Here is a 22,937-nt window from a genome sequence, read left to right as displayed (position 1 = left end):
TATGCATAGAGCGCCACCACTGTTCACATAAAGTTCGGGTTAAAATACAGGTCATGGGTTCATTTAAGGGCATTGCGGTCGTCGGGTCACATTCATCATGGCCGAACACAGTACCAGCGAACAAGCTCAAGAGGTTCCCAGACACTTCGCACCAAAACCACTTCGCACCATACCATCTCGTCCCATACCATTTCGCACCAAAACCACTTCGCACCAAAACAACCTCGTACCAAAACCTCTTCGCCCCAAAAATCACGTCGCCCAAAACCCATTGCGCCCCCAAAACAATGCCACTTCACTCTCCAATTTATCGCTAACCGTTAAAAGCTGAAAATAACCGACCACTGCCAGTGAAGTTTTAATCACCTTTCTATCATCCCAGGACTGTTATCTTGAAATTGTACACATTTCGAGAAAATGACATCGCATCGTGCAATACCGCGCACGGCACCTGAAATGTACCATTTAGTAGTTTGCGTGTTTCTTTTTTTTTCTAATATACCGTATGGTTTCATGGAAGAATAAATGGTTCGTGGTAGCCAAGTTGTAGGTAAAAACAACATTATGATACATCGTGGCATCGATGTTTTAGCCTGTTTTAGGACGAGTTGACGGAACTATACTTTAGTGAAGTGGTTTTAGTACGAGGTGGTACTTGGGGCGAAGTGGCGTTGGACGAGGTAGTACTTGGGACGAGGTGGCTTTGGTGCGAAATGGTTTTGGGACGAAGTTGTGTGGGGCGAACTGGTTTTGGTGCGAAGTGTCTCGACCCCAGCTCAAGATACAAGTGGGTCGACAGTTCAGTATTTTGAACATAACGGCTTTAACTTTTCTCCCCTCTTTGATGAACAAAAGGTGGAGAATGATGCTTTGAGTAATTTCCAGTGGCGGAATGGCGATGTCGTGGTTTGCGGATTTCCAAAGTCGGGGACAACTTGGTTGTGCTACGTGATACAGAATATGGCCGATTTCGGCATTATGCACTCGGGTGACAGAAGCGAAGCTCTCATGTTAGATTGCTGCAAAATTGTAGCTCTACGGTGAGGCGGTCGGTGAGTTTTGGTTTTTGCGACATCGCTCACCAGTAGAGCTACAATGCCGAATGCCCTGTAGCATACAAAATAAGCACGCTGCATATGACACGGCATTTGATGTAAAATCCCATATATTTACTGCATTTGGTCGTACCGATTTATCACTACTGAAGACTCAACAGTAGACTGCTCTAACCTTGTCGTTTATGGGTTTGGTATTTGTTCAAATACGTTGATCGCGTTCCAAAAACATTTCTTGGAGCCGCCATTACCAACTTCCGGTAATGGCGGCTCCCAGAAACACGCTCAATGTTTATGGAACGCGATCGACGTGTTCGCGCTAATACCAAACCCCATAAACGACACGGTTAGTGTAGTATAGTGTTTAGTCTTCAGTAGTGATAAATCGGTACGACCAAATGCAGTAAATATGCGGGATTTTACATGAAAATGCCGCGCCATGTCCGGCGCGCTTATTTTGTATGCTACAGGGCCTTCGGCATTGTAGCTCTACTGGTGAGCGATGTCGCAAAAACCAAAACTCACCGACCGCCTCACCGTAGAGCTACAATTTTGCAGCTGTCATGTTAGATTGGTTTCTGATCGATACTCGCAGTGAAAGAACAGATGTGCGGGGCCGACTGGCCCGCCAACTGCAAGAAGGTCAACTCGAAATTTTGTCACCTCGCTTGATAAAGACACATCTGGCGCTCCCGATATTTCCATTGGAGCAGGCGAAAACGAAAGGCGTAAAGATCATTCACATTTCAAGGAATCCCAAGGACGTAGCGGCATCAACGTACCACTTCTATCAATCGGTTTACGGTGGTTTTTACGCGAGCGACTGGGAGAAAACAGTCGACACATTCTTGAGCGGGAGAATGGTGTACGGGCCGTGGTTGCAACATGTCGTACAGTGGAAAAAGCTTGGTCCAAAGGACAATGTACTTCAAGTCACCTACGAGGAAATGAAAACAGACCTGCCACTGGTCATCCATAAAATAGGACAATTCCTCTCAATCCAACTATCCAACGATGTCGTAAACAAGATTGCGTTGGCTTGTTCGGCAGACGAAATGAAGAAATGCGTTCACAAATACTTTATCATGGACAAGGGGGTTTTGGATGATGAGTCCAAATTCATTCGCAAAGGCGTCATTGGAGACTGGAAAAACCAGTTTCTTGTCGCTCAAAGCGAACGATTTGATGAAGAAATCGAGAGAAAATTACAAGAGAATGGAATAAAATTTCAGTATGAACCACTCTGAACAGCGCCTTCTGTTTGTCACTTATTCTGAAAAGTATTATAATACGAGCAGAGCCATCCCTAGGCCTAAATTGTGAATTCTCGAGGGGTTTGGGAACTATGGCTAAATTATTAATGTGCATATAGAAATGCAAGGAATTACCATTTTAATATTGTTTTTATCATCTTTCAAAAACGACCCTGTAAGGAGAACCATATTGAATAACTTATTAAGGTATTGAAAAATGGTACCAGCATAACTCCATGGGGATAAGGTTATTTAAAAAAAATCAAATTGAATCTATTTGCCACTTGGTCAGGAACCCTGTCGTGACTAGTTCGGAAATACAAGTATAGGACTTTGCTAATTTTGTCATTCAATATTACATATACACACTCATGACAAAGTGAAGTGGGGACACCAAATTTTCTCATCAGTAGTTTGTAAAGTTATCTACAATATACGCTAGTTATCTACAATATATGCTATAATGAAGAAGTATATTAGATTTGGGGAACTCACTTTACCCCAAGTTAACTTGATATGTATTATCATGGATCCCCAGCCAAGATTGCCATGAGGATACTCTCCAGCCCTGCATACCAGTCAACAGCAAATTAAACTCCCAGTAAAACCTATTGGACAGCAAAGCCATGAGCCCATACAGTGCTTGAGGTATGCCATGGGTCGGGTTTTGCACCTTTTTTACATACATTTACATACAATTTACATACTACTTGATATGAAATGGATACTTGCACACATATAATCACTAATATTTCCAGTGAAATCCTGCTGAGAATGATTGATCTTAATGTTATCTGACTTGTGTAATTAGTTTGTAAAGTTGTTTCAAATTTTACTATAGCACAAGCACTCGGGTTTCTCGTTCAAACACTCATTAAAAATCTAAGGTCAGTTGCATCGGCTTCAATCATCCAGTCTTGAAATTTAACTTGATATGACCATCAAGCGCTCATTATGGCATGTGTAGTGTTCATGTGCCAACTGTAAACTGGCTGCGCCTTTTTTCATGTGTGTGTCTGTGTGTGTCACTGTGGGTGTTAGGGGTGGGGTGACCTGAGTTAGCTGTTGTCTCAGTATAAAAAATATGAGGGTGAATGATATGAATGGGCACAACTTTTTGATTTAGATAAATTCTTGTCCCAAGTTTGAAAACATCCTGGTATTGGGCATTTCTCGGCAATTTAGTGCCAGATGGTAAAAGGACAAAACTTGTGATGGGCAATGAAAAGGACAATTATCAGGGGAGCATTATCATCATCAGATGTTTTGGTAATTTTATCCTTGTAGCATGTAGGCGAAAAAAAAAAAACAAAAAAAAAAACCAAACAAACATACAAAAAAGATAAAAAGGAATTACCCAACAAAAATAGATTCTAGAATGTTTGTGAAACATATACTCTCTGCTGAGAGATGGGCCCAAGAAAGAACTTAAAAGAACTTCAGTGCACTCAAAATAATCAGTTTGAGTGCACTGAAGCAAGTTAAGTCATTTCACGTGGTATGTGTCTTTGATCTCTCATTAGATAACAAATTTTATACCATCCACAAAGAGTCAAGAATTTTGTACTCTAAATGTTTTACACTTTATTTGTCTTTGGGAAGTTTTTACAGCAAAAATGTAAATAATAACAATAAAAAAAACCCATCTGAGTTGGTTTCAAATTTAGCGAACCATCAACTTTTACACTTTTGAATTCCATGACTATTGCACACAGCTTTAGTATTTGCTTGACTCAGTGCCTATGGTGTTTATGCGGGACTATAATGAGTTTTTCTGTGTTCTTGCTGTGATAAATTTCCTTGGAATACCGTGTGGATGTAGTGTTACAGGCTGTAAGGGAATATTTCAATCATCTTCTTTTCTCCTTCAAAAAGTACAAAAATTTATCAAATATCATGCAAAAGTTTAAAATATTTTCATGGTTCCTTTAAGAGTGGCGAAGGTATAAGTTTTTTTTAGAGATTAAAAGTACAAATAGTTCATCCGCATAGAGACAACTCTGTAAATATTTATTGCCCAGCAATGATGGTTTTGCATATTTGTATCCCCATACTTGATTATAAAGTTGGTTTTGAAATATAAGCTGGCTCTCTCTCTCTCTCTCACCTATAAACTCCTTGTGTGAGGTTGAAGACATTGCACCTAGGAAAGGTAGCTGGCCCCTTATTAGTGTAAAGTTTGTGATAATGTTCTTTTAAGTAATGTTGTACATCGTCGTATTCCTGTGTTTGTGATGTTCCTTGGTGTTTTTGTTGTTGCAAGAAAAGTTTCCAAGCATGAATAATAATAAAGAATACTATTAAAAAGATAGGTGAGCACACTACTCATTAAACTACAGAGGACCCATGGCTGGCTAATCTTGCACATGGATGAAGCAACGATACAGTTCTTGATGACTTGGCTCCCTTTAACCCTTTTATCACAATGGTCTGACCCAAACCCATTCTTATCAATGGTAACTGTGGACCTGTTCACTGGGAATTGGGGATGAGCAGGTCAGACTCCAAAGAAATAACTCTGGTCATATGAGGATATTTTGCCGGTGTACATGGGTTTGTAGTTGTAAATCAAAGCCGCTTCCTCTTCCGCTGGGTTGGGAAACTTGTGGAAATTCTTCCGAGCTATGAGGGGAAAAATTATAAATGGCATCTTAGTATGACAGAAATGTGAAATTTTTCTGTCAAATAGAAGCAAAGTCAAATTACTAATGTCAAAAATTTAGTTTTCAAGTTTTGAAACTGTATTACTTAGGCCCTTACAGGCACACAGAATGGCCGTAACTAACTTTATTCATCACACTTTCTGCAATCAAATTGTTTTATGGTTGGCTGACATCATGCATCTACCATTACCTCAAGCATTCCTATGCATGCAATCATAGATGAAACTCCTGCAATATTTTGCTGTACAGTGCCTAGTCCTCCTTTCCCCAAGTAAAGTGAGCATGATGCAAATTCTATCGATGTTTGATTTTGTAAACAACGCACAGATATAAAATTCGTCATCAGTCTGTGATGGTGAATATGACCATATCAGGCTATTACTGACATCTAGCTCTGAATAACAGAAAAACGTAACTTAACATATTAGATTTTCTCGAGTGATGCGTAAACTATTTCTTGAACGTGTTTTACAGACAGCATAAAGTATATGATCAAACATTTCTAGTGCAAAGAGGGTTAATTTGTCAATGATGCCGACATATGGCTGTGGTGCCTTTCTATGTTCTATGATCTGGCCTTTCTTTGAAGTTTCCCACACAATATAATCTCAAATCAACTGAACCTTTTTTTTATCTGGATTGTAAAGACATTATCTTGAGTTTGAACTCTTCTATGAAATATGGGTAGATGTGCCGATTACCTTCATTAACAAAGAAATTTGTGAAATACAGGGACGCAGCCATGGCATCCTTGGAATGGTTTATTCTCTCCTTGACTGTCCACTCAAAGATGTTCTTCTCTGGATGCCATTGTGATGCGTAGAATGGATACTTATATGCTGTTATGTGGGTTAACATACAAAAATCAGAGTTAAGTCATGTGTAGAGGCTTCAGAAGTGATATTTGTCACAGATATGGTGTAAATAACAGACATTTCGGTTCAAGGCACCCTTTTCAATCCCTGGTTCCTGCACTGGTTTGTTCTCCACTGCAATTTTTACATGCTAAATAAAATCTCCTGTTAGATGAATATAGAAATCAAGTGATGCTTTTGAAAAGTAAACTTTTACAAGGTTACACACTAAAATGGTCCCGGAATAACTTCAATATTTTGAAGCTCTGAACACTTGACTTAATATCTCATTTTCCTTTCATTCATTTAAAAATGCCCCATTGTGACGCTGTTGGACAAGATATTTGCAGTGATTGTGTTTTATTTTATTCTATTGCCATCACATATTTCCAAGACGAGTAATCCAGATTTGTACAACATCCCTTTCCTTCGATGTGTGTCACTTCATGACATAATACCTCATTCATGTATGAGAGTACAGACCTTTTTTTCCAGGATGGAAAAAAAGTTATGGAAATAAATTTATTTAGATGACGGGTGAGATAAACTTTTGATGATGTTTGCCAATGACATCATGTAATGACATCATGATCGGATGCTCACACCTTCATGACAGACTTGCACTGACGTGATGCACGCAGAAAACACTAAATTTTTATGGTCTGCACACTTACATCGTAGAATCACATAGCTTAATGAACTCATTTATGAGAAATTACAGATAATGAATGAGCAAAATCCTTCCCCCCTTGTAAAATTATTCATTTACAGTTGGAATGATTCACAGATGAAGAGGTCATGATAGGTGTTGCAGTGCACTCCACAGCTTGGAAAAACAGAGGGACGGCCAATTTACATAACAATATATAATTTGCATATTCTTATGTTGTGAAATTGTATTCTTTTATTTGGTCATTAACATATGAATAGATTGCTTGCAAAACAGAGGGGTGGCCCGCCCATCAAAATCCCCTTGTGGAGAAGCCGGTATTGACACCAAATCACAGATATTGCTATGTATTTTTGCCAGAGATCTTTTTTGGAACTTAATTCTCTTTTAACGTAGACATTCTTAGAAGAAAGAAAAAAGTCAAGAATAAGAAAAGCATTTAAAGTGTATATAAACATGTGGCTTACCCTCAGTCATAGAAATGAACTCAAGTCCATTCTTATCAAAATTTGTTGAGATAATCTTGTAGAAACTCTTCAATTTTGCACTTGTGCTGAAATTCTATGAAATGAAAATGTAGGTTTTATGTGAGATTTATGAAAAATATTGTAAGTTACAATATGGAGAGTAAAGTTTAAGAAATTGGGCCTGTAAATACGTTTTCTTAAAATATTTTTTGTTGTAATTGTAGTGATGCAGAAAATAATGGATTTAATCAGAGAACACGCACAGCCGATGATGCAATGTCCATGCAAACATGATTTAAAGGTGAATATCTACTGGTCTAGTTAGCAGCGGACATATAAAATCCGTGTGCTATTGTTTTACACTATGTATACACAGAAATACTAGACTACAGTATGTTGTATGAATACTACATCCACCTAAAAACTGCTTCTGAGATCTATAAAATTTGAAAAGGATCTGCTGAACCCTCTCTTCTCACAGCGCCAAAAGATAGCAATGAACACATAAGTTTCTTTGGCTACATTAGAAAAATCCGAGTACACATAATTCTATCATTATACATATTTACCTTTGGTGTCACCCCATTGTGATGTGCGTTGAAAGTAACATTTTCATTTTCAAGGATCTGTATAATCTTTTCAGGGGCTGATGCAAATAATCTTGTTGTTTTGAAATCTGTAAAATAATCAGAAGAAAAGAAATTGCTGAGAGCCTTAGCATGACCTTGATGAAGTTACACACTCAATCATATGTGTACACCAATCAATATGAAGCAACAACAGTATACTTTGAACTAGCTGCGTGCTTTTTAAGTTAAATGGAAGAATTTGATTTCAATTCAAATAGAGGATTCTTAATTTAGCTTACAAAACAATTTGACCATTGTTAATGTTTGGAAATCTTTGAATTAGCTGCATCTTAAATTAGTGAATCCTTGACTCTAACTAAAATAGATAAAATGCATGGTAGCTAAAAAGATCCGTTTTATAGTTTTCATTCTCTTCCAAATGTTAACCTGTGAAGAATTGTTAGATATCGAGATATACATCTCCATTCTTTTCTAGACTTTTTGCAAACCAATAACAAACTCACAAATTCCTGACACAGTTGTCTGTTCTGTTTGTCTCTGTCTCTCTTACTTTCAATATTAAGAAGTGGAAACATTTTTAGATGATTGATAATATGTGTCTTACACAAGCTGTATCACTATGAGGCCAGAGAGAAATACGTTAGAATAATTCATTGCAATGAATGTGACAAGCAGCCCGAGTATTTTAAAAGACAATAACAACACACTACAGCACACATTACAAAAAGGACATACCATTTAAATGATAAGTACTTTATTAGTTGTTTACCAGGAGGACAATTTCCGGGATTTAAAATCAAATCTACTTGGGTCTCCCCGCCTCTCCAGAACGGTTGATCAGTAACAACAACCATGTTCCTTCAAGCCAACACTGAATTTCTGATGATACCAATGATCCATATTTTATGTTTATATTTGGGTATATGTCATTCTGATTTACCTTTCTGGAAGTACACTGGATATGCAATGTTCGTTGAATTCGTGTAGGTCATCAGGTTTTCTTCTGCTGTAAGGTAGATCAGAAGTTCAAAGCCCAGGCACGTCCCCCACAGTGGGAAGTAATCGCCATTGTCATTTGCCTGGAGAGATCGATGAAAACAGCCTACTATTATGTTGACATTTTGAAATGCAGTCAGAAATTGTAAGTTTAATGACAATGGAAGTGCCCTGAATGAAATTATTCACCTGTAAATAAGAGCCTTGAAATTTGCAATGGATGTCAACATGCCAGTATCAATTTTACCTTGACTGAACACCACAATATAATTGGGAAAAGATTGTAAAAGTTCACCCCTGATTCTGCATAAACAGGTCCACCACACTCATCATGTCAATGGGTTTGGGTCAAACCATGGAGATGACAGGGTTTTGAACATCGATCAATCAAATTCTCAGGCAGAATCCATTCATCCATGTCAATTCTATTTGCCATCCATCACGTTGAGGGCGCTGCACTGTATGCAATACGATACTTCCACCGACTATCATCTCATCACTCTTACAAAAACTCTAGACTGTCAATGTAGGATATTTCAATCAACATTGATATAAACAACTTTTATTTTGTGTGAGGAAAAAGGTCAAGTAAGGTCATGGCTTCCCCAGTGGTTGAAACAAGTAATATTTTGAGAACACAGTACCTTGACTGCCAAATCATACAGAATTCTTCCTGCTTTGCCATATCCTGAAGTTTCTAAATACTGGCTTCCACCCGGAAACAGAACACTGAGCAAGAAGGAAACAAAAATGGGAACGTTATTTTGAAGAAATGAATGCACAAGTAACTGACCATGGATAAATTTCAAAGCAATGACTGATCAAATATACAATGTCAATATTGAAAGCAACTTGTGGCATGAACTGAAATTTCATTCATATATCTTCATTAGTGTGGATGCTTACAAGTTTGTAAAAAAACTGTCTAGCAATAAAGCTCTCTCATAAAAAAAACTTTTATAAAAATGATTCCATGACCATTCAAATTTTGGCGCATTCAGTCATGAAAGCTGATGCACTAGAAATGTAATTCCTTAGTTCAGAGAGGGGGGGCGGGGAGAGCATAAGACCCCAATTCATTTTGCATGTGTCAAAATTGCAATGGGGAATTTGCTGTAACAAAATCTTCACAAAAAAGTTCAGACCGTGGAATAATATGATATTTTAATTGCAATACATGAAATCGCTACAAGTAATGACCTGGCTGTTACAAAATTATAATACTCGTCTTTTTTGTCTTTTTTTGTCAGAAAAATTACGCTAGATTGACAATTTCTGAACTACCTTCCAGTAGTGCATGTGTTGTGTCCTGCTGGTTATATCCTGAAGAAAATCACACCTTTTTGTGGTCAAACCGCTCTTTTTTGTATATTGAAAGAGGATAAAGGTATAGTTTAACTATATTCATTCATACACAGACTTTGCACAACATGTGTGTTGAAGGCTGGTTTGTAGATCTACACACAATAAAAAGCAGTTTTCCTAAAACCAATTTCACATAAAGGAATTTCTCTTGGAGGATTCGGGGGGGGGGGGGGGGGGGGGGTTGACACCAAACCAAGGAATCACATTTCTGCTGCATCAGCTTTTATGATCAATGACTTTAAACTGATACCAACAAGGTCATGACTGTACAAAGTGGGAACAAAGATTACTGAGAGATTTACAGGATGTTAAATTGTATTAGGAGGCAAGTTCAATGCTGAAAGATATAAGAAGTCCTGAAAATCATAACAGCAAATATACAAATGTGTACATTTTTTAAAATTTTTAAATTGGATAAAACCCTCAAATGCTGTCTTTTCTTGAATAGAAATTCAGACGTACCCTACCATGGAGTGTCTTGGTGTCTTTATGGCAGAGTCAGAGTTTATATTCAAGAAAAGCAATCAATTAAATTCAGATTTTTTATCAATGTGTGAATTGATAGGTACTGAATTTTACCCATTTAGAGAACTGAACAACTTGACATAGTAGTCTTGAGTTTGATTGACAGCTATGGGAACAACCCTGGCACCTGCAGACTCCAGGAATTTCACATATGATGCAGCTATGTAGGAAGGTCCGTACTCTGCCATTTCATCATAAGTAGTCTGTGCCAGCACACCTGAATAAATGAAATGCAACAAGGACAAATGGCTTAAGTTTTACAATTTGTTTTGGTGAGAAGGGGAATCTAATACGACTGCCTCTCTCAGTCTCTGTGGCGTTCACTTGACCTTGGTGTAGAGTTTAAGAAAAGTTTGGAGATAACAATGCCGGGTTTGTCTGATGCATTTTCACAATATGTTTTCTTTTTTAGTATCCACTTAAAGGCTATACTACCATACAAAATAATTTGACTTGTCACAGTTATGAATAGAATGGGCACTCTCAACTGTGGAATATCACCAATGGTAGTCATGCCGCTTTTGTTTTTAGTGATGACTCAAAATGACTGTAGGACACAGTTAGAGAGCTGCATAATTTTAGAAACAGTCGATCTTTATCTCAGTTCCAAAGTCTTAAAATTTTGAGACTAAAATGTCAGAGATTTCACTGCAATGTTAGACACAGGCACGGTCCCTCCATCACTGGTGATAACGGAACTGTAACACAGACACTTCCCACCAAAACCACTTCGCTCCATACAACTTCGTCCGATAACCATTTCATACCAAAACCACCTTGTCCAAAGTACTACCTCGTCAAACGCAACTTCGCCCCAAGTTCCGTCGTACTAACACCACTTCACCCAAGAATATGCAATATGTACCATCATAATACTACCCCGTTCTGAATCAACAATGTATCACACCATTGTGTTTACCTGCAACTTTGAAGCATTTAGGACATTTTTGCCACCACAAACCATTTAGGTTTACCATGACTCTTGCACAAACCACAAACGGTAGAATTAGAAAAAAGCAAATGCAAACTACCATGCTACAACTCAGGTGCCTTGTACAGAAAAGCGCACTGTCATTAATTCAAAATGTGTACACTTTCAGGACTCTAGTCTAGGGATGATTGAAAGATGACGAAAACTTCAATGGCAGTGGTTGGTTATTTCATGGAAGTCTATTTTTGTACATCCATGGTTATTTTAAGCTTTACCAGTTGGCGACAGTTTGGGGCGATGCGGCATTGTCTTGGGGGGGGGGGAGCGAAATGATTTTGGGGCAACATGACTCCTGGGGTGAAGAGGTTGGTACGAGGCTGTTTTGGTGTGAAATGGTATGGGACAAGATGCGGTGCGAAGTGGTGTTTTGGTGAAAAGTGTCTGAGAACCGACACTGACAATGGCAATGACAAGGCAAGTGGTCCTACTAATTACTTCCCGTCACTGCCCGTCGACTGCCCGTCAGGAAATTAACCTTCCAATTACTGTAATCAGTCGATATATCAATACCAAAGACCACTAATATAATAGAAAGCTACAAAATAAGAGTCTGTTTTACTCCAAATGCCAGAGTCCTGTCTCAGAACTAACATCAATATTGGAGCGCTGAGTTCTTGACTCGACGGGCAGTGACGGGCAGTGTTCGGACATCGAATACTCTTAGTGTTGCCACTCGTTCGCAAATCAACGTTGTTGGGGTCTGGGATGACAATTTTGTTTGGTTCTATAGTAAGTAGTGTTTTTGATATGAGATATCAACTGATTACAGTCATTGGAAGGTAAATTTCCTGACGGCTGTGACGGGCTGTGGTCGGACGTCAACGGGCAGTATGTATGGCCAGCGGTTAGCATTGCTACTTGTTTGAAAATCAACATTTTTCGGATCTGGGAATATTATTTCGTTCGTTTTTACAAAGAGTAGTGGTCTTTGATATTGAAATACCGACTAATTACAGTAATTGGAAGGCTAATTTCCTGGCAGCCAGTCAATGTAAACCCACCCCCCCCCCCCACCTCGGGCGATACGGGAAAAATGTGGGGGATTAGACCGTGTGTGCCCACAGGCCACCCAATAAGTATTACTGAGTTTTCTCTATCATTTTCTCTTCTTTCTTCATGCTCTCAATGATCGGAATAAATAAAATAAATGGTTTATATGACCTAACCTAACCTGTGTGACTCTTTATTTATTTTACACTCCATTACAAGGACGTATATCTCTCATGCACACATGCTGTAATTAATTAGTCAACACGACTAATTATGCTAATCCGTGGACTTATCAGGGATTTTACGGGTTGGTCAACATCGCGAAAGATAGGAATGGTCACTCCTTCTTCATTAACATCACTATCTTTCCGATGTTGACCAACCTCTGATAAGTCATGCATGCGCACGTATGCAGGGCCTGAAAATCACCCGAAGTCCCGGACCAGTGATTTTTTATCCCAAACCGGTACTAATTACCCCTAAAAAGTCCGCAGACCAATACAAAAAAGGAGCCAATTTATTTTGCAAGGGAATGTCCAGTGCTTTTCCCAGATTGTGTCTTTTGACGAAAAATTAGAAACTACGTCCCCCCAAAATACCGAAGTTACTGAAACCAAGGAGGTAGCAGAGACGCTGCTAAAGCCAGTTTACACTAAAACCAAGAGGCCCATTCCATTGAGAGACTACGTCTTTTAGCTACAAAATTACAATAATTATCGCGTCTTTAAGTCAATCAAACATTTAACATTTAGTCTATTTCTTTCATCACAACATAAACACTAAAGGAAAATCAGTTACTCTATTACAGTTGGCGATTCATGATATGAGCCAGGCGATGAGCGTCCACTAGCCACTGCACTGCAAAAATCAAATGACGGGCCACGTACTCATTTTACATGTAAAATTAATGTGGTAAAAACCAGACCATAGCCTCAGCTAAAAATATCAGCAACCCCAAAATTGTGTGAAAATATTATATCTCTGTCTATCAAAGTAGTATTTTGCAGTAAAATTCTCTGGAAGGAGTCTCATTACAACTTTCCGATCGTCCGTGGCAAGCAAGCTTCTGAATTTAGAAGGTCACCATGCTGAATTCCTTATATAGTCAAGACCCCCTAACTCGATTGTAGTTGACCTTAACAAGAACCGCCTAGCTTGTCAAAACAGCGTTGTGGCAATTTAAAGGCCCGTGAGCTGTAACTTTTAACATTTTATTACCCTAAAATAACCCCCAAACGTCTCGCATGTTGATTGAATTCTTGCAATTAAGCGATATACCCTTCAACTAACATACTAGGACAGTCACAAACGACACAGAACGCAAGGAAATTCTCGCGATATCGCCTCATTTTAAATGTACCGCCATTTCGCAAAAGCAGTCACGTGACAAAGAACACAGCAAATGCAACGTCACACGGAGGACGAGAGCGGGATCTTCCCTGTGTGATACTGCGCGATGTGGGAGCGTGACCCCATTCGCAACTCGACAACAATGGAGTCTACACATGAGGTAATGTAACTTAGCTTATGTCTATTTTGCAAACAAACTCACGTGTTTTCTGCCCCCTAAAAACCTAGTATTTAATGCTGATTGTTCTCCAGTTCGATGTTTCATTTGAACAAAGAGGGTGTTAGAACAGTTGTAGGCATAAACGATGCTATTGAAATGACAAGAAACTAGAGCTTGTTTGTGAATTTGGCCCGGCGAGGCGGCCGCTGGTCGCAGTCCATAAAGCGTACGGGTAGCTGCCCATCGCGTACGCTAGAGTCTCGTTGTGGTTCGTTGTTTCGTAAGGATTTCCAGAACTAGTAATTCGTTTTGAATCTGGATTTACCCAGAATGGTTTTCAGTTAGCGATACGCCGTTCGGGTTTTGTAATTACGAACGTATTCGATTATATTTGGCTTGAGTGAGCCATGCGCATGATGCGTGAACCATGAGCGGCATTGACCAAATGCAGTCGATCTTATTTCTGAACACTGTCAATTTCCGAGTCATTTTGCAAACGGATTACTTACTTCACATAGATTCGGAATTATTGTGTGAATAACCTTGAGTTTAACAATGCCTTTCGTGTGTTTTTAGTCAGCTCTAATCGAACTGTTGAGACATACGGCCCCGATCCTACTTCTATGTTTGAGAGGACGAGTTTAGCAAGCTTCCTGATGATTACGGTAGCATTACAACCATGGAGGTAGAAAGAAAGGTACAAGGCGGCTGTGTGATGTGTAGTACAGCTGTAAACTTATGCCAACTCGTTTTAGAAATTTTCTTTTCAAAGCGATGAACTTTGAGCATGGAGAAAACGGCGTTGTTCGCACTTGTGACTATAACGTTGCTATGGTGATACAAAAACAAGGACAACAGCTGTTTTATTGTGATTTGTATTTTCGCCATGGCTTTTGATTGAAGTACAATTTGCTGGGAAATTTGAAGGGTAAACAACACATTTTCAGTGGATTTCTCTAGGGTCTATGATACAACATAAATGACAAAGGTGGTCCTTTTATGCAGTGGCTTTGAAAATGTCAAATATATATGTTATGCATCAAAAGCATATTTCCTTCCAAATTTGTAGTCTGACTTTACACATCTTAATTTCCACCAAGAGTTAACCCACAGTTTACTTGCCATGTTATGGTCAAGAATTAAAGTAAAGTGTCGACTACTTACTTGGCTTTGTTTAGAAGAGAAGATGGTAACAAAGAAAAACTCAACACTGATCAGTGACCGGCAGAGTGCAGTATATCTACATTTGAATCTCCTTTGTAATTTTTCTGATTCTTTCATTTTGCAGACATCACCGACCGATTCTACTGATAGTTCTGTAATAACTGAATCCCAAGCAAGAAGAGGGAGACAGGGGTAGAGGGAGAGGCACAGGGAGAGGGTGAGGACAGGGATGCAGAGGTTGGGGCAGAGGAAGAGGGGCTAGATGGGGAAGGCTTGTGACAAGAGCAGATGAGGCATTGCGAGATGTGCAGCAACGGAAAAATACTCTTCATGTAAGTAAAATTTTTGCTTTGTATACACACCGTGATAATGGGGCATACAGATTGACATCAGCATATAGCCATCGCAATAATATCATCTTCTTTTCAGGAGATGCTGCAGAAAATGACACCAGAACAGAAGCATGATCTTCTGTTGCAGGTGGTTGAGGGGGACATAAGTTTAATATTTGACTTTGCAGTCCTATCTGAACAGGCTGGAGGATCCCATCCTGGACCTTCACAAAGCAGTCAAGATTGATGTGTCCGTCAAAACTGACGGCAGATGCCAACCCTTGCTGAGAGAAAATCTTGTGGGGAGGTGCCTGGGCTCTGTATCTCCAGATTGCTAGTCAGTATGTTTATGAACTGAATGCAAACAAGCAGACAGTTTGCCATGAAATTTTTCTAAGAAAATCATCATACAAGTTATTAGGGAATTCCTACTTTAACCATATTGTCCCTACCCATGATCATTTATGGACTGAATTGTCAATTTAATGCAATAAATCCAATCAACTGCAAGTCATCCTTTGCGTTTAGATCAGATCTGGTAAACAGTCTTGATGCATATGTAATAATTGTTCTAAATGTGATGAATATCAACTGACTGAGATGGAAAGCTATGTGTGCTGGGCAAATTATTTATGTAATGACTTTTGGATACGTAATGCTCTTGAGTGTTGAGAATGCACAGGCATGGTCACAGAGGAATTCTAAAATGTAAGACGAGACTGTTACATGTGTACATAAAAATCCTCATTTTGGTATTTCAAAGGAAGAACACCTCTCAGAAGATCAGCATAGATACCGTAACAGTGTTACTGTTCTTCCAAAAATATTTTTGAGACAAGCAAACTAGTACCAAACTCAGAACTTTGGGAAAGGAAGTAGAGATCAATGAGAATTTATCCAATAATGGCAAATATACTCAAAAGCAATACATATTGAAACAAATATCATATTTTTCATGATTTCAGAGTTATCTGCCTTGACGAAGGAGTCCTTGCAGTTGCTAGAGCCTATCGGATGGATATGATGGCCACCAATGACTTTGATGACTACCACAAGTGCAACAGGCATGCTGCATACCAGCAATTTATTTTGTGGGAGCATGGGAAACCTGGCGCAGGAAACTAGAGTGATACCAGGTTGCTGTGTTTGGGCAATAAGAGATAAATATCCTGATCAGTGTGGTCAATTTACAGGGTTCATTTCAACACATTTTGCATAAAGGGAATTACACGCATCATTTTACAAGTGATATAGCCACAAACTGATGACGTCAAAACTGCCATACACGATACACAGTGCCATAACTTTCAGGGCGTCTGTGTCTTGTGTACAGTGATTTGATGTAATCAGTTTGTGGCTATACCACTTGTAAAATGGTGCTGAATTGCATAATTGTGACCAAATTATAACAAGATATATAGCTCATTTAACCCAAACACAGCAGCTTGGTTACCTCCCATTTGGCACAGTACTTGATATTTCCTATACATGTTAATCATGATTTATACACTCAGAGACTCTTCAGTGAAATCTACAAAGTCTCCCCTGTGTACACAAATTCACAGACTGGTTTCTTTAATTCTGAAAATGTACTTTTAAGGACACCATTCTTCTAAATTGCCATTTTAAATGACTCAGAAAATTATGCTTGATTGAGAGAGGCGATAGTATTTTCATAAATTTCCACTGATTGTGTCCTCAGCCATACAGAATGTGATTGAAAGTAGGGAGACTAGTTGCACCTGTTTCATGATACAAGAGGATATTGTTTCCCCATCCACCAGAAAGACAAAAGAAATTTACATGCTGACTTTTCTATCTAAGAGAATGACCTCTTCAGTTTGTCATAAATTGCTCACCAAAAGTATGGCATTTGTCTAGAGGGTTTGCCTTATTGCTTTCAGGCAGAACTGAAAAAGTTGCAAAAATTCTAATGTCGTGTGTAGAAATCAAACCAAATTGTGGGAATTTATTGTGTGGTGTATGTATATATACCAGGGGGAAGTCTCATGAACTGTACTGTTTTAATTTGTTGACCTCAACATATCATGTTTACCGTACCATCCATTGTATTGGTAACTGTTGTGTGTCAAGTAGTTGTGGAGTACAGTTGGCTTTGGCCAAACAACTGTATCATCCTTTCATGGTGATGCGTATTGGTGTGCCACATTTCTCATTTCATGTACAAATTTGAATATCTGCTTCCATCAAATTCATCAATGGCTATCTTCATGTCTACGGAGCAACTGATGTGAATTTTTCACGCAAAGTTTATATGTACACTTATTGTTGTACACGTTTATTTGCATACATGTCATGTATTTACAGAGACACTCGTCCAATAACCAGGATTTTGCCAGTCCTGGGGACAGACATTCCTCAATGTGACAAGACATTCAGTGCAATCATTGTCCTAATTTTTTTTTTATTTCCTGCCTGAGTTCCCAGTAAAGTACCCGAATTTAGCCTATGAATAGGGTTTAGACCTGAAAGGGATTTACCCTAATTGTACATGAATTTTTTTCTTATTTTGAATGTTTTATCTTGCATGCTTACTGTCTCATTTACTGTAAAAAAGGTGAAAGCTTTTTTTAAGATTGAAAACAGTGACGATGTGTTGAATAAAAGGTAACGTTTTAAAATGTATACAATTGTCATGCTTTTTATTATTATTATTATTATATCTTTATTTCAGATTATAAAAATCCATAGCAAAACAACAATACATTTTAAAATATACGCTTACTCCAAATCCTCCACAGTCCACTCTGTGATAACACTGATAAAGATAAAACACTCACCACAAGCGGGTTACTTGAGAGGTGGAGTCTGCTCAGAAAACTAAATGATTTTTTCCGAAGGATTTCATCAAAAGTTAAAATCGAAAGATTGACAAACATTGCACTGTTACTCTGAATGAAAGAATGTTTAAAACCAGATAACTTACGAAAAACATGAGAGTAAGCTCGTCTAACTGCATTAAACGTACATAAAGAAAACGTACTCCACAAGTAAGAACAATAAGGGATATCACTTTTTAAGAAAGTTTACATCTCTACTAAAAGGGAAGATGGTAAATGTATCCATATAGAGTACTTTCTGTACATCACAACTTGGGCAGCTACAGCATACTGAAGACACCATTCAATTCACAACATTGCACGGTAGTTTGCAAAACCTGAAACTGAAAGGAATAAAATGTTAGCAGACTTGTGTGATGAAAATTGAAGAAAAAGGCTGAACAATCTAAACATCTGGCATTATCAGTTTTTTGCTTGTCACCATGACCGAATGGCTGAAGTAAGTCTACAATCATGAGGTTTGAGTGTCCATGGATAAACAGAAACACAGTAAGTGAGGCTACCCACAATTCTCCATGATCTGTACACACGGAGATCACTAACTGAACTGAAGCAAATTTCTTCTGTACAGAGAACAACTCAGTCCATATTTTAAAATTCTGGCAACATAGTTCTGATAATCATAATTTTCTGATTTCTCCCTGTGAATAATGAGAAGATCAACCCCTTTTCCGCGGAGGAGATAGCAATTTTGTAATTTTGTCAACTTGCTCTCCCGCACTCAAACTTCATTTTTACCCTCTCCCCACTTATTTTTGCCAGTTTCCCCTCCCCACTGTCAATTTTTGAAGCTCCCCTGCCCTGTGGCGGAAAAAAACTTTCTATTTCCCCTGTTCTGCAAAAAAATTCCCCCAAAATTTCGTCATTCCGTTTCCCCTGCAGACATTGAGCTACCATACCCTGTGATGAAAAAACCTGTCGATTCCCCCCTGCCCTGTGAAAAAATTCCCCTTTAAACACCATGGCTCAACTTCCCCTGTCCCCGTTTTAAAAGTAGTTTCCCCTCTCCTCGTTTTCGCAAAGCCCTCTCCCCGGGACAACCAACTGACATCTGCCCTGCCCGACAATAAAAATAAAATTTGCTCCCCTGCCAGCTAAAAATATGTCCCCTACCCAAGCAAAATTAATAGTTCCCCTGCCCTCAAATATTGCTGTAGCTCCGTTAGCTGCACCTGTCACCACATGTTACGAGAGGCGATGTTTGCCAACTCGTCCTTGCGCTTAGAACTGGCGGTATTAAAAACAGTAGCAATAGCAGTCGCTTGGTCCGGGGAGGACAGTGACTGTTTACTTCGATTCTTGTTGTAACTGCGACAAGATGTGTGAAACGATTCAGTACGTAACTCACTGTGTTGTAAAAGCTTACCGTACGCGAGTATGAGATTTTGTTGTGATTTCTATTCAAGCTATGGTGTTTCCTAGCATTTGGAGAGTCAAAAGTTGATCTTTCAAAGGCTAAAACGTGACCTTCTTTGAATATTAATACATGTATAGTGAATTTATCAAGGCATCGTTGCACAACCCATGGTGCGTCAAGCACTCGCACGCACTATTCGACACGGTATATATTGTGTACAGTCACTCGCTGTCCGGTCCTATACTTACCAATCAATTAACTCCTCCGCCAAACCGGGATTTGCAAGCCCTGTTTTTTCCTCTAACTGAAGCCATCTCCCGATCTGGTTTTCGATGTCTAGTTTGCTAAGGCGTTTAGACGCATTACTGCGCTGTTGTCTCCATTCCTTGTCAGAATCCGATATGACCGGGCGTACGTTTCCCACTGTGAGACGCCATTTTCTTGTGAGGAATCTAATGCGCATGCGCAACACTCACACTTTATGTGTACTCTTGCGAACTCAAGCCATGGGCGCCGCCATAATCGGGTGCGGCACCGTTTTATTATTTGACTCGTTCAAAGTTATACGTGCGATTTGAGTACGTGGCCAATAACACGTCTTTGCACACCCTTCAGTAAGTTAATACACATGAACTTATTCTAATTTGAATGTAAAATCATGGAAATAATGCAAAAAGTTACAGCTCATGTGCCTTTAATATTGCTATCAAAGGAAAAAGAAGTCCCTCTCAGATATTTGGTGTTTTAAACCTATTTTTTACAATTTAAATGGGAAAGAATCAACCGCTGGGCAATTATAAAAATGAAGTGAACTTTATAGCAATAGTAAAAAAACATGTTAAGTATGTGGTGCAAGAACTTGAGAAAATTACCAAGTAAATGTTTATGCAGTGTGTCTATATTAAAAAGATTGGCAGTTTATGCTGTATGTAAATCCCAAGCAAATCTGATAGAAATGCATATATAACATGAGTATGAGAAATGAATCATTCTTGTATTGTTATGCAAATTTTTGAGGACAGTGGATTTTACCTTTGGACCAGTGAAAAAAAAACAGGTCACTGGCCTGGGACCAGTGGGAAAAAACAGAAATTTTCAGGCCCTGGTAATGGTATGTTGTTGTTCAGAGCGGTAGCATGGCGAAAGGTGGATGTCAAGGCCATGTGGGCCGGTAAGCAGCTTTTCAACTGGCTATTGATGAACGCGATGCAGCAATATTCAGAGGTGTGCATGAAAGTATATTTGTGATTGATGGCTTAAATATCGATAACTAAGTGATTTTCATCCGCCGTGTATTCTTATTTTTTGGAAAACTGAACATACCATACGCAAAAGTTCCCACATTTTCCCACGTGAGCGTGACATTTCGGATGTTCACGATGCTCATCGACATGGTCCAGCACTAAAAAGACCTCCGGGTCAACTCTATTTTTGATAAAGCTGAAAGGGACAAAGTCAGCCATTTTTCATGAATTTTGTTTGATGCGATATACTACTTATTTTGTTTGACATGTTGAAAGATACTGAATGAATGAGTGACCATACATATATTCGACCCCAGTTTTATACAAATTAAGTAAAACCATCGCGAAAACGAATTAATGGTCATGACCATTAATTCATCATTTCGTGATGGTTTGCATGTATCGTGTCTAAAACCGGGGTCGAATATAGCAGGGTCACCCATTCATTCAGTATCTTTCGACATGTCAAACAATATAAGTAGTATCTCACATCAAACAAAATTCATGAAAAATGGCCCTTTAAATTGCTTGTGTATTTGGAAAACATGTTCGGTCACGACGGGATTCCTTTTTATGTCCGCTAAATGTATTATCAAATTTATTCATGATGACCCATATAGCTAGGGAAACAGTTTCTTTTCATCAGTGTGATCATTCTGATCATCTGTTCTGTTGAGTTTTACACAGTATCTTTGTGGTGTGTTTTGTGATGAATAAACACGGACCATTGTGAATTTTCATTCCTCTGCTTGTTTTAAATCAGTGCATGACTGATGTAGAATGTGTCATTGTGCTTGTAGCATGAGAGCGAGAAGACAAAAAAGCTGCACTTGTGAGATTGGACATCATGTATCTTGTTTAATTATCAGCTTTAATTAGTTTATTGAGGCGACAGGTCTTGTATGATACATCTGGTGTTTTGATCTAATTGTTCTAGCCTGAAATATGTTTATGCCTGACAACATACAAGCAAACTAGACTGAAAAATATTGTAAATTTTTGCTCCAAAATAGGTGACGTGACAGTGACACCTCAACACTTAAAGTCACAGTATAAGTGGCTGAAAAACAAATGCGAAAAGTATGTCATTATCCTGGATCTATTTGTGTTGATTGTGATAGACATTTGTGAACAGCATAAATGTCACAAAACCCTGTTTTAAATGATTAAAATTGTTCTGAAGTTGAACATGAACTTTTTATATTGATGCAGGTTGTTTACGACATGAAAATTCCAAAGAGTGGTTGTGTGTAGGAATTTACAAATTCCCCACCCCCGTATGTGGGGGATTTTCCAGGTTGTCTTGCCCCAGGGGGTGGGGCATTTGGCAGATTTCACAGGACTAATTTCCAAATCCCCCACTAAACCCCGAGGTGGGGGGGGGGGGTTTACATTGACTGGCGCATAATTTCCTGGCAGGCAGTGACGGACAGCGACGGGCAGTGACGGGCAGTAGTAATTAGTAGGTATTACAGTCAACTCGCACCTTTTCCAACCCGCCCAGAACCAACTGGCCCGATTCCAACTCGCCTGATTCCAACTTGCCCCATGCCAACTCGCGCGTTGTTTGAGATGTAGTTGTACGGGGTACATTTGCTGCGGATCCGTAGCCCTACCACTCCTTTGCTGGTTATGTTGGGGGAGTGGGGCCCCACTCCCCCAACACAACCAGCAAAGGGAGTGGTAGGCTACGGATCCGCAGCAAGTGGGGATCATACATATGTTAGGGATGTACATATGTTAGGGCATATCGCATTGGGTTGAGTTGGTGCGATCACACTGGCCGTATGCGACTTACCCAAAACTTCCTACACCCCACCCAACGTTGAAAACACCCGTCTTATTCCCAAGCCATAAGTCAAATAAGAAACAAAATGTTACCTATGATAGGTCTGTTGTTTACAGCACCCTTGCAAACCGCAAAAAAAGCGGTTGTAATCCATAAAACGTTGAGTACGTTTAGCCACTTCGGTCGGAGTGCAGCCATCATTGAAAACATCTGTCAGGTGATCATCACATGTAAGGTCAAAGATTAAAAGTCATGACCTGC

The 22,937-nt window shown here is 39.1% G+C and overlaps 2 protein-coding genes and 1 long non-coding RNA gene across 3 annotated transcripts; 2 read left to right on the top strand and 1 right to left on the bottom strand.

The window, feature by feature from the left end:
* The first annotated feature begins 1,618 nt into the window (after positions 1-1,618).
* On the top strand, positions 1,619-2,302 carry LOC139152300 (sulfotransferase 1 family member D1-like). The gene has a single exon (XM_070725443.1). The coding sequence runs from the start codon at positions 1,619-1,621 to the stop codon at positions 2,300-2,302; it is 684 nt and encodes a 227-aa protein (XP_070581544.1).
* Positions 2,303-3,866: 1,564 nt separating this feature from the next.
* LOC139151582 (gamma-glutamyl hydrolase-like) lies at positions 3,867-22,923 on the bottom strand. Its single transcript, XM_070724485.1, has 8 exons — positions 22,769-22,923; positions 10,493-10,655; positions 9,193-9,277; positions 8,493-8,631; positions 7,532-7,638; positions 6,963-7,056; positions 5,673-5,810; positions 3,867-4,930 (listed from the first exon to the last, which is right to left on the bottom strand). Exons 1-8 carry the CDS (start codon positions 22,884-22,886, stop codon positions 4,806-4,808), a joined length of 969 nt encoding a protein of 322 aa, XP_070580586.1. The 5' UTR covers positions 22,887-22,923; the 3' UTR covers positions 3,867-4,805.
* Positions 13,666-18,076, top strand: LOC139151584 (uncharacterized). The gene is made up of 3 exons (XR_011556461.1): positions 13,666-13,929; positions 15,218-15,425; positions 16,391-18,076. It is a non-coding gene; the product is annotated as an uncharacterized lncRNA (long non-coding RNA).
* Positions 22,924-22,937: the final 14 nt, after the last annotated feature.

This window comes from Ptychodera flava, chromosome 15, assembly GCF_041260155.1.
Source record: "Ptychodera flava strain L36383 chromosome 15, AS_Pfla_20210202, whole genome shotgun sequence".
Taxonomy (NCBI): Eukaryota; Metazoa; Hemichordata; class Enteropneusta; family Ptychoderidae; genus Ptychodera; species Ptychodera flava.
This window is presented reverse-complemented; position numbering and strand designations above follow the sequence as displayed.

Coding starts and splice junctions, on each gene's coding strand:
- LOC139151582 (XM_070724485.1), bottom strand. CDS start 22,886: ATGTTTTCAATGATGGCTGCACTCCGACCGAAGTGGCTAAACGTACTC. Junction 10,656..22,768: donor AAACAACAGACCTATCATAG/GTAACATTTTGT, acceptor TCATTTATTCAG/GTGTGCTGGCACAGACTACT. Junction 7,057..7,531: donor ACAATGGGGTGACACCAAAG/GTAAATATGTAT, acceptor TTCATTTCATAG/AATTTCAGCACAAGTGCAAA.
- LOC139152300 (XM_070725443.1), top strand. CDS start 1,619: ATGTTAGATTGGTTTCTGATCGATACTCGCAGTGAAAGAACAGATGTG.